Raw genomic sequence first — 12,862 nt, 5'->3', positions numbered from 1 at the left:
ATATATGCAAAGTGGAATTTCATTCAGTTTATAAGAATGAAATTATGACATTCAGAAAATAGACTGAACTGGAGAAAAAGACGTTAAGCAAAATAAGCCAGATTCAGAAAGAAAAATACCACATTTTGTGTTACATGTGGACACAAATGTGTGTGAATACATATATGTGCACATTCGTGCGCGTACACACACACACACACACACACACACACACACACACACACACACACGACACAAGAGGAGAAAGGACACTAGAGAAGGACAAAACTCCAAAGAGTCAGGAGGAAGGCACAAGAGAGGGTAATAATGCTGGGCATGGCAGTGCAAACCTGTAATCTCAGCACCTGGGAAGCAGAGGCTACCTAATGAGCTCAAGGCTAGCCTAGGCTACTTGAGACTCTGTCTTAAAAGAAGTGGGGAGTGGGCTAGCTTGGTGGGGTGTAGCTTGGCTGGTAGAGTGCTTCCTAGCACTGCATAAACATAATACGCATGCCTATAACCCCAGCATTAACTACACAGTGAGTTTGAGGTCAGAAAAGGCTGAGACCGTGTCTCAAAAATGGGGGTGGGGGTGTTACTGGGAAATATGCATCATGAAAACAGAAGGCAAACTATCTGGGAAGGGAGTGGGGGATCAAGGAGGGAGAAATGAGAACAAAATGATGATATATATGAAAACATTACACTGAAACTCTTTCTTTGGAATTAAAAAAGGCTGAAAATGACGTAAATGTTCACCATCATCTTTAGTCTGTAATAAACTTACGGGGCAGTCACATTTGTACAAATACAGAATCACCCAAAATTATTTATTTTTTTTTATAACAAATGGTCAACTGGATTTCTATGACATGATCTGGAAATCAAACAGCAGTAAATGCTTGTTGTATTCTTTACTACTTATAAACTTTAACACAGTCACATAACTGCAAAGAAAAAAAGGAGGGGTGGACGAAATGAGGGGGGAGACATTTTGGTAAGCAAGTCAATCAAACTGCACAATTACAGAGTTAGCTCTCTGAAGGCAAGGGCTCTAAAAATACTTCATTTTATTCCCTCACCCAAAAATATTATTACTTTAAGCTCACAAACAGAAACGGACCAATTAAAAATATCACGCTTCTAATCAATGAGCTGAAGGTAGATTTAGCTCAGTGAATGCACAACAACTTTAATGTGAAGAGTGTTAGAGGGCGTGGAGAGTTGCTCAACTTAGAGAGTGCTTGCCTAGCATGCAGGAAGCCCTGAGTTTGATCCCCATCTATGCATAGACCATGAGTGGTGGTGGGCACCTGTAATTGCAGTATTTGCCAAAATTAAGAGTATCCAAACAGAATATACAAAGAGAATTCTCAGGGAAGTTCCAGGATAATAACCACGTCATAGACCAGATCCACAGGCCAGTTTGGAATAGGAGAATGAAAGAGTGGTGTGGTATGGTGTTGTGGCTGTTGGCTAAGTGGCGGCTCATAGTTGGCCGCCGGTGGCGGCAGCTATGCCGATAGAGAAGAGTGCTGGATGTATCGGTGATGGAAGAATCATGAGTCATGGTTACCTTTCTAGAGCTTTATGGGGGGGGGGGGGGGGGGGGAGCGAGAGACCGCACAGAGGGAGAAGAATAAGAGAAGAATACAGAAGGAGAGAATGCGGAAAGAGAGCACGCCCACTTTTTAGGCTGGGATGCCGTTGCAGGCTAGTGATGTAATTAAGGACATAATCCTTACAGTGGTTTGAATAAGAATGGCTATCACAGGCTCATATATTTGAATGCTTAATCACCAGAGAGTAGCAATATTTGAGAAGGATTACAAGGTGTGGTCTTGTTGGAGTAGATATGGCCTTGCTGGAGGAAGTGTGGTTTTGAGGTTTCAAAAGCCAATGCCAAGCCTAGTTTCTCTCCTCCCTCCCTCTCTCCCTCCCTCCCCCTCCCCCCTCCCCCCTCCTCCTCCCCCTCTCTTTCCTTGCAGGTCAAGATGTAGCTCTCAGCTACTTCTCCAGCACCATGTCTGCCTATTGCCATGCTCCCCACCATGATGATAATGGACTAAGCCTCTGAAACTGTAATCAAGGCCCCAATTAAATGCTTTCTTTTATAATAGAGTTGCCTTGGTGGCTGGAGAGATGGCTCAGTAGTTAAGAGCACTGACTGGTCTTCCAAAGAACCCAGGTTCAATTCCCAGCACCCACATGGCAGCCCACAACTGTCTGTAACTCCAAGATCTGACACCCTCACAAAGACATACATGCAAGCAAAACACCAATGTACATAAAATAAGAATAAATAAATTGGGCTGGAGAGATGGCTCAGCCGTTAAAGGCTAGGCTCACAACCAAAAATATAAGAATAAATAAATTATTTAAAAAAAAAAAGCCGGGCGGTGGTGGCGCACGCCTTTAATCCCAGCACTCGGGAGGCAGAGCCAGGCAGATGGATCTCTGTGAGTTCGAGGCCAGCCTGGTCTACAGAGTGAGATCCAGGAAAGGCGCAAAGCTACACAGAGAAACCCTGTCTCGAAAAACCAAAAATAAATAAATAAATAAATAAATAAAAAAGAGTTGCCTTGGTCATGGTGTCCCTTCACAATAGAACAGTTACGAAGACAGGTGGAAACCTGATACATTTTTAAATATTCCAAAGTTTCCATTATCAAAGTTCCAGAATAAATGTATGTTAAATAACAGAAAATAAAGACAGCAAACAAAGCAATTTGAGGTGAACTCAAGGAATATAAAACATTATCAAGGAAGACATGCAACTACAGCACACCACAAGGTCCTGATACAAACGGTACCTGCATAGTCAGAAGTTAAACATTAACAATGAGTAACCACTGTGCAGAAAGAAAATGGTCCCACAGGCTCACAGGGAGTGGCACTATTAGAAGGTGTGGCCTTGCTGAAAGAAGTATGTCACCGAGGGTGGGCTTTGAGGTCTCAGATGCTCAAACCAAACCAAGTGTGGCACTCTGTCTTCCTGCTGCTGCTGACCCGGATATAGAACTCTCAGCTCCTCTCCAGCACCATGTCTGCCTGCATGCACTCCCCACCATGACGATAATGGACTAAACCTCTGAAATGTAAGCCAGACCCAATTAAATGTTTCCTTTATAAGAGTTGCCATGGTCATGGTGTCTCTTCACAGCAATAAAACATTAACTAAAGCCGGGCGGTGGTGGCGCACGCCTTTAATCCCAGCACTCGGGAGGCAGAGCCAGGCGGATCTCTGTGAGTTCGAGGCCAGCCTGGTCTCCAAAGCGAGTACCAGGAAAGGCGCAAAGCTACACAGAGAAACCCTGTCTCGAAAAACCAAAAAAAAAAAAAAAAAAAAAAAACATTAACTAAGACCACTGGTAAGCCTGCATTTTCTGTAGGAATAAGTTATAAACTGAGGAAAACCCTTCCTAAAACAATAAATAAGCCCCAAAAATAAGCCCCAAGAGGAGGAAATGGGAGGCAGATTTGATCAACACATTATATGCATGTATGAATATTAAACATTAAAAAAAGTCCTAAGAGTTGAAAATTGTTGTTCTAAGGGCTGCAGGAGTGAGAACAAATAGAAGTGTGATTTGATTACAAGTATTTTTGTAATTACTATTTGTAATTTTTAATTATTTACAGGCAGTCTGATTAAAAGGTTAATTTTAAAACAACGTAGCATTTTTAAAACGTCTTTGTAAAACAGACAAGCATGCTATTTTTTCTCCAAGTAGTTTAAAGACAGAAGCTGCTGCCCTCTCTCAACCCCCTTCCCTTCTGCTGGTACCTGTCATCTTGAACCACACCCATACCCATTTCCCCCCTTAGTAAATGAAAGGTGGTGTTAGTGGTTTCTGAGACTTCTGGACTCTGTGCTAGAGCCCATCACCTGTCCACCTTTCCTGAGCATCTGCCCTTGACCTGCGCGTTTTCCTGTGAACGCACGCTGAAATTTCCCTCCTCCTATAATCAGTGCACAACACCTTGTTCAGTTTGCTTCCTTCCACTGACATCAGAGCTGGAGCACGAGTTCTAACTGGTACATGGGGGTAAATGCTGAATGAAAGATCAGCGAAGTAAAGGAGCCAGTCACTGGAGACTTCCTAAAGGTGTGAGCCGCCTCGCCTTGCTGTTTCTCTTTTAGACTGGATCAATCTTGTGCAGCCCAGAGTGGCCTTGAACTCCTCTTCCTACTTCCTCCTCCCAAGTGCTGGGAGGAAAGGCGTGTGCCACCACTGCCTGGCCTCGAAGGTTAACTAGTAGCTAGCTCCACACTCTGATCTCCAGGCAAGCTTTATTTGTCAGAACACAAACAAAATATCACCACACAGAGCAATTTAAAATGGTTCATATTCACTGTGAACCTGACAGGATCTGCAACTACTTAGGAGACAAGCCAGTGAGCATGCTATGAGACAGGTCTCGACTGTGTCAACTGGTGTGGGAAGGTCTACCCTAACTGTGGGTCACACCAGTCCATGGGCTGGGGTCTTGGACTGAATAAAAAATAAAAAGCAAAGTGACACCAGCAGGTCCAATGTCACCATCACTTCACATTCTGCCACACCATTCCTCCACCGTCCTGAACTGACCCTCACACCGTGAGACAAAACAATTCCACTCTTAAGTCGCTTTAGTCAGGTACTCTGTCTCAGCAACAAGTGACAGGACAGTGGCACAAGGACAGGGTGGTGGTGGAGGGCCAGTGAGAAGCCCGACTCTGGCTCTTAGGTCTTTGGAACTGGTTTGGAGGAGGAATGTGGCAGAGCTCAGAACCGTGGGCTACAAGACTTTCAGTCACTGTGACGGGCGCCTGGAAGGCCATGAGGACCTGGCTCATGGGGTTTCAGAGGAGGACGAGGACTGTATTAGGATTTGGGCTGCAGTCTGTTCAGGTTCTCTTTTGGCAAAGAACCTGGCTGCACTCTACCCACGTCCTAAGAACTTGAGTGGCATTAAATGCAGAAGTGGTGAACTACTGTGTCTGCACTGCATAGTAACACAGAAGAGTTAGTTCAACCCAACACGCGGAACTGAACCTAAGTGAAAATTACACTCGTCAAGATGTAGAACTGGTGTGTTTTACAATGCTTTATCTTCAATTGTAAAAATACATCGTAAGCCAAAAGGATTCCCCTGAAGGTGGGAAAACAGCAACTAACTATCCCCCAAATGTCAGAGAAATGCTAAATTTTCAGAGACTTACTTCACAAGGTACTAGAAAACAGACCTCAAACTTGCCACAAATACAGAGTTTTGGTGCCCTACTTTGAGTCTGCCTACTAGTTCAAAGAGCTCCTCCTGGGGCTGTAAAGATGGCTCCGGGTTAGGAGCATATATTACTCTTCCGGAAAATCCATTTAGATCCCAGCACCCACACTACACTGCTCACAACCTCTTCTGGCCTCCACAGGCATCTACCTCACATTGACACAAGAATCACACACACACACACACACACACACACACACACACACACACACAATTTAAAGTAATTTTTTTTTAAAGGAAGTACATCTTTTGTTCCTCTTCTTGGCACTTTCCCACCCCAATTAACAATCAAATTCACACAAAATAAGGCACATACTGTAAAAGAATACATGTCTAAAAAACACGGTTTAAACCCAGTGTAGTAGCTCATGCCTTTAATCCCAGCACTTGGGAGGTAGAAGCAGGAGGATCTCTGAGTTTGAGGCCAGCCTGGTCTACAGAGAGTTCCAGGACAGCCAGGGCTACACAGAGAAACCCTGCCGGCCCTCCCCCCCAAAAAAATATACATCTTGTTATCAACCACACTACAAAAATCACATAAATACTAAATTGATGTTTTTCCCCCAGACTTCAAGCCATGTCCTTGAAGGCATCTGCAACTGCTAGGAGGGACTTCCAAGCCCTAAAATTAGACCTGGACAATGAATTTTTTAACAAGCACCAACCAATTCTCAGGTCACCAAATGGAACTTTAACAGTCCAATTCTGATTCTAACTACCCTGAGTTAGAACGGATACCAGCCACAGCTTCAGGGCTGTCGGAAGTTTCTTTTCCTATCATCCTAGCAAAAAATACCTGACAGAAACAACTGAAGGAAAGATTTGTTCCAGCTCCCAGTTTCAGAGGTATCAATCCATTATGGCAAGGAGGGCATGGCAGAGCACAATGTCATATGGCAGCCAGCAAGCAGAGAAAATGGAACATAGGAAGAGGTCAGAGTAAGATATAGCACAAAGGACCCACTCGGTGTAAGCTCTCCTCCTGCTAGGTCCCTCCTCCTAAAGTCTCCACAACCATATGAAATCGCATCATTGTGGGGCGTTCACCCACCAACCCCACAGCTCCCCAGAGTTTTCTTGAGTGCGAGCAGCAGGAAGTATTAGATAGAAGGGTTTAGATTGCGGAGATAAACAGATAGAAAATAAAGGATAGCCTCGAGAGGGCCTGGAACCTATTCCAACGGGCCCTGTCTCTGCCCCAGGGTATTTATAGAGACAACAAGGGATGGAGCAAAAGACCTCCTCCCCCAGCACAGCCAAGTGGAGACCATCTCAGACACCTGCACTCAGGCCCGTGGTCTAATCATCCTCTATGCAGACCTGCTGGGTAAAGCCATGAGGAACCTGAAAATGGGCTCCCACACATCATCAGCTAAGTGCTGGAAATTTACCTTAACAGGAGCATGTGGGGATATTAACATTCAAACAAGGGCTTGACCTCAAAAGACCGCCCCTTCATCAGAGGCTAGTTTCAAGTCCTGGGACACCGGCACTTCTGAACAACCAGCTAAAGATCACAAATTCCCAGGAACATCTTCTAAGGTTTAGTAATACTCTAGGGTGGTTTTACAGAACTCAGAAAAATAATTCATTTATACACATTACCAATTTGTTATAAAGGACACAAGGAACAGCCAGATGGCAGAGATTCATAGATGGCTATAGCTATTAATAATGTACAGTTAACACTGAATAACACAGGTCTGAACTGCTCAGGTCTATTTACATAGGATTTTGGTGGAGACTGCGAAAATTTGAAAAAGCTCACAGAACCATTGCACAGACTGGAAATATCACAAAATAGGTTACATGTTAGCTTGTATCAATCACAAAGGCATAAAATGTGTATTCCATGTTTTACTACTGCCTACAAGTGAGAACAGTCTGTTTTATCACTACTGTAAAACACATACACCTATTATAAAAAGTTAACATTTGTCAAACCTACACACGCAAACACCAAGCATGGCTCCATTCTCAAGAGGAGTGTAAATAACAAGGAGAATGCAGTGTTAAGTCGTAACTACATACAACTAACTCTGGCATTACTGCACTGCTGTGATACTGCAGCGACCACCTGCTGCTCCTGCAGTGAGCTGAAGTTTCCAGAGCGGAGCATGATGCGATCGCCTCCACCTGAGCTCTTCCTCGCTCTGGTACACTGTCCGTGGCAGTAAAAAGTCATCTAAGTTCCCGTGGGTTTTGTTTCGCCACATAAAAACTATAAACAAAACAGGTTAAATTTAATGTTTCTATTTCTAGTAAGCCTTGCAATAACTGCAGGCCGATTTTTAGTTGTTAAGTTTAGGAGGAATCAAAAGTTACAGGTAGACTTTCAAATAGTCAGCACCTTTAACCCCTCAACTGTACAAGAGTCTACCGAATTACAATGGATTTTAAAGCCAGCAAGATGGCCCAGAGGGTAAAGGTACTTGTCGCCAAACCTGATGACCTGAGATCAATGCCCAGAATCAGCAAGGGAAAACAGAAAATTTCCTGACAACTGTCCTTTCATCTCCACAATAACGGCTAGCAATGTGTATACATACATACACACAATTTTTTAAAATGAATCTTAAATATACTTAAATCTTATATATATCATAATACTAAGTATGAAATGGTAGATGAGATATCAGTTAGCCTAAAATGATTATTCTATGATATATTTATGAATAGAAAACAAACAGTATCTCATAAAGATAAACAATTATTAGTCAATCAAAAACACGAGGAGGGGACCAGAGATGGTTCAGCAGGTAAAGGTGCCTGCCATCAAGCTTAACAAGCTTGATCCCTGGGGTCTTCATGGTGGAAGGAGAGAATCAGCTCCCAAAGGTTGCCCTCTGACCTCCACACATGAACCTGTTGTGTGACATTTTGATCGCATTCTGACAATAAAGTTTGCTTTGAATCAGAGGGCGGAGCTAGCCACTAGCTGACCAAAATTAACCATAGAGGTTTTGGAGGACTGAGGACAGATAGAGAGACAGGAAGTAATGAGGCAGGGCTTAAAGAAGATCTCAGTGCTTTTTGGATGGAGAAACGGAAGAGAAAGGAGGTCACTGGTGGCTTCTCCACCACTTCTCTGATCATTCAAGTTCTTACCCCATATCTGACTCCTGATTTTTTATTGATAAAGAATAATTAGAAAAACGCAACATGAACCCTGGCATCCATGTGGACACACACACACACACACACACACACACACACACACACACACAGAGAATAAAATGAAATGAAAACTTAAATAAAACTAAAACTGGTGAGATGGCTCAGCAGGTAAAGGTGTCTCTCACCATGCCTGATGACCTGAGTTCAATCCTCTGGAACCAAGGGTAGAAAAAGAGGACAGACTCCAGCAGACTGGATCTGGACCATCACATAAGTGACCCCAGCGGGTATGTACCCACACAAGCACACAACACACACACAACGTATAAAGAAAGAAATTTTATACAACCGTGGACTCTTATCACTAACATGGTATTCACTTCGCTGTACCACATTGGCTGACCGAACACGGGTACTAAGCCAGTGTCCACCCAAAGCTCATCCCAACTGTTCACCTTTAACGTAAATTAAAGTCAAGTAAAAGAGAAAGCACCAAATAAACTTCACAATTAGCCCACTGTCTAGTTACCTTCCAGTTACCATCCTACCCAGACGAGCCACTCTGCAAAGAAAACAGCAAGTACTGAGATCGGCCATTTAAACGAACGCTTGGGGGGCCTCATCATAGTCAAGAGAAAGATGTCCTGCATCAGTCAGTGATTAGCTCCCAGAGAAATAATCAACCAGCTGGAGATCCCAAGATCTCCAACTCAGGAACTCTGTAACACTGGAGCTCTGGCGCAGATGGGATACTCTGCTCACCCAATAACACACCTAGAAGCTAGCAACCTCATGGAGATGAACTCAAGCATTTGGGTCACATGAGGGTTACAGACCGACATGAAAAAGCATCTTCGTTTCTACAGTAAGAGCTTTTACATTTCCTTAAGCTTGCAAACTGGCGGGACTCTTTAATCAAAAAGGGGGTCTGGTAACTACAGTGTCTCTTTCTAGATTTAGTCATATAAAACATCGAATGATTCAATCACAGCAGTCTGTGCTAGAAAGATCTGAAACTGAAAACATTCTCCCCACTTTGTACAGATGTAACTAGAGTGTAACAAGAATATATTCCAAAAAGGAAGCCATCGGACATTTACACCTGAGTAAGACTGAAAGACCGAGTGACAAGCCGTGTCCCTCACACCTAGTTAGAGTTAACTACTCATTTTTCTGGGGTTTTGGTTTTTTTTGGGGGGGGCAGGAGGGCTTTGGAAAATATGAATGAGCCTGGAATCCCTGGAAATAAGGCCTCCTAGAAACCACTGGGAAGGAGCACCCTCCTTCACATTTTGACCATTTAACCTAAGCAAGTTCTCCTCGGGGTACACTGAGTGTCAACTTGAAAGAGGGACATATTCTGCAATCAGACTGAGGGGCCTGCCTCCTCCTCCACATCCCCTGCCCACTTAAGCAGCTCATCCTCCAATACCAGATGCACTATCCCAGGTCCGGAAAGCCAAAGGCAAACTGCAGAAATCTTGTTCAGCAGATTCAACAACTCCACACATGTAATTTTGGTGTGCAGTGCATTTTCCAGACACGCTCTTATATACTAGAAGCTACTTTCCTTGATATAATTTGAAGGCATGTTCTTTGTGGAGTACAAGCCGAGTCACATCTCACCGGCCACCACTCGTTCTTAACCCGTATAAAGGCCAGTGTGAACGCTAAAACGAGGTCTTGTGTAAAAACCACCTGCCCAGCACTGCAAGCGAAGGAGTCCTCCTAATGTTCTTTAAAAGCATTTTGTAGCCAGGTAAAGTAGTGCCCACCCTTAACCCCAGCATTCAGGAGGCAGAGGCAGTCAGTGAGGCCAATCTATCTACAGAGTAAGTTCCAGTCTAGCTGAGGCTACAGGGGACCATGTCTCAAAAACAAAAAGAAAAACGACCCAGAAGCATTTTGTATTCCCAGAAGGTTTAAAACTGTTCTCTGGTTCTAATTAGAAAACATTACCAAACATTTTCTGGTCAATCTTTCTTAAAGAGGTATTCTCTAAAACCCTTTTCACAGGGTTGGTGAGATGGCCCATCAGGCAAAGGTGCTTGCCCTCAAGCCTGAAACCAGAGTTGGACGTCCTGGACCCCATATGACAGGAGAGACCAAACTCCTACAAACTGTCCTCTGACCTCCACTGGATGCCATGGAAATATGCGCGCACATGGACACATACAAGAAATAAAATGTAATAAAAACTTCTAAACCATTTATTTAAAAAAGTAAAAAGATTCACATTATTCTACATTTCTTAAATCACTTCATATTACTGACTTGGTTAGGAAAAAGCGAATTAGCGGGCGGTGGTGGCGCACGCCTTTACTCCCAGCAACTCAGGAGGCAGAGCCAGGCGGATCTCTGTGAGTTCCAGGCCAGCCTGGTCTACAGAGCGAGATCCAGGACAGGCACCAAAACTACACAGAGAAACCCTGTCTCGGAAATCCAAAAAAAGGGGGAAAAAGCGAGTTAAATTTCCTGAAACTCCCAATTATTGTCTGTAAGGTTTTAACAGAAATTCTCCAGATAGTCAAAGACAAAGGTACACACCAGCACTATTAATACCTAACTAAAAACCACGCATTCTTTCTTGACTACACTCTGAGGGAAGAGCCACGTAACAAATGTTATCCCGGTCCACGTCCTACAATTTTAAATACTCCTTTGAATTATTCTTTCTGAACTGACTCCACTGGAACCCAACACCTCCATTCAGGATCTTCCCCAAGAAAACTGTCAGGTACACAACAACAAGATGGGCCAGTCATGATGGGTACACCTTTAATCCCAGCACTAGGGAGGCAGAGACAGGCATACAGATCAAAGCCAGCCTGGGATACACAGCGAGTTCCAGGCCAGCCAGGGCTTGTGAGACTCTGTTTCAGGGAGAGAGAGAAAAAAAAAAAAAAAAGCAAACAATAAGAGAGAAATAAAACCAGTATCTAAGAAATACACCCAAACCCTCAGGCTAGCTATCATTTACAGATATATGTAGATGCATGTGAGCATAGGTGTATATATACATAAACATATACCTATGCACACACCCCAAAGCAACCTTGCTTCACTTCTCCCTTCTTGCTAACCATTAAGTCTTACGAAATGCAAAAAAAAAAAAAAAAAAACCGCTCCCAGCTTCACAACTCTCCAATGATCCCAATCCGCCTTCGCTGGGTGGCATTCAGTCCTCCCGATCCGAAACTGTTTTTTGTGGAACAGAAACACCGAGCAGCAGCACCCCTGCGCTATTTGCAAGCCTTAAAACCACGTCACTGAAACAAAAAGTGACAGACCAGCCCTAGCCTCACCCTGGAGCCAGCGTGAGCAGCAGCGACGCAAAAAGCCAGACCTCCTCCTCCTCCCCCTCCCCCGCCACCCACCCGGGGTTGACGATGCCCACAAACGGGTCCAGGCCCGAGGTTAGCGGCTGCACCTCCACCGCGGCGACCCGCTCGCTCGGGGAGATGACGCAGGGGGTGGCGGCCCGCACGCCCCGCCCCACCCCGCCCGGCCCCGCCCCGCCGGAGCGCTGCAGTCCCCCCGCTCTCCGCGCCCCGGGGACCCCTGCCCGGGCACGTACCTGCTTTGCACACCGGGGCGCTGGGGCTCCTCTTCTCCGCCGAGGGCCGGCCCTGCTCCGGGGACCTCCTCCGGTGGCGGACGCGGGCGGGGGGTGGGGCCGCGCTCACCTCGCCGGGCCACAGGTGGGTGGGCGACGCGCTGGGCGACGACGACGACACGGTGCCCAGCAGGGGCGGCGGCGGCGGCGGGGGTCGCGGAGGACTGCTTCGGGGCCCGGGCGCCGTGCCGCGCGTGGGGCTGGTGCCGCGCGTGGACGTCACGGACGCGCCCGTCTGCGTGGCCACCGTGGGGCTGGTGCGCGCCGCCGCCACCGCCGCGCTCCCGCCGCCACCACCGCCGCCGCCGCCGCCGCGCGTGGGGCTGGTGCTGCGCGACGCGGTGCGCAGGCCGCCGCCGCCGCCACCCGAGGGGCCTGAAGCGCCTCCGCAGCCGCCGTTGTTGCCGCCGCCGCCGCCGCCCCGCGTGGGGCTGCCATGTTGCTGCTGCTGCTGCTGCTGCTTCAGCTGGAACGGCACGGTGGCCCTCAGGGGCTGCAGGCGGCTCCCGGGGCCCCCGGCCGGGCCGGCCGCGCCACCCGCGAGGGCGCCGGCGGGCGTGGGAGAGCCATTGCGCCTCACCCGCTGGGACATGGTTCTCCCCGCCCCCCAGGCACCCTCCCCGCCCCGGCCCCAGAGACGGCACCGGTGGGGTGGGGGGGGGGTGCTGGGCGGCGGGACCCGGCTGCTCGGCGGCGGGGGGCGGGGGGGGGACGGACCCGGGGGAAGGCCTGAGCCGCCGCAGCGGGTGACGAAGCCGGACTGGCGGGACCGGGAGGGGGTGCGGGGGGTGGTGGTGGGAGGGGAGGGGCGCGGCGCGCGGGCAGCGGCGGGCAGCGACGAGGTAGGTGGTGGTGGTGCAGCAGCCGCCGCCGCTGCCG

General features: G+C 47.1%; 1 protein-coding gene across 1 annotated transcript in view; it reads right to left on the bottom strand.

Moving 5' to 3' along the window:
• Positions 1-12,590, bottom strand: part of Fam117b (family with sequence similarity 117 member B) — a 74,066-nt gene extending 61,476 nt beyond the window's left edge. Inside the window, exon 1 of the mRNA XM_052749556.1 lies at positions 11,945-12,590. Within this exon, the coding sequence (XP_052605516.1) occupies positions 11,945-12,575 (631 nt within the window). The 5' untranslated portion in view covers positions 12,576-12,590. The remainder of the gene's footprint in view (positions 1-11,944) is intronic.
• Between the last annotated feature and the right edge of the window lie 272 nt (positions 12,591-12,862).

This window comes from Peromyscus californicus, unplaced genomic scaffold, assembly GCF_007827085.1.
Source record: "Peromyscus californicus insignis strain IS unplaced genomic scaffold, ASM782708v3 Scaffold_21__1_contigs__length_65335640, whole genome shotgun sequence".
Lineage (NCBI taxonomy): Eukaryota > Metazoa > Chordata > Mammalia > Rodentia > Cricetidae > Peromyscus > Peromyscus californicus.
Note: the sequence above shows the minus strand (reverse complement) of the source record. Positions and strands in the feature narration are given on the sequence as shown.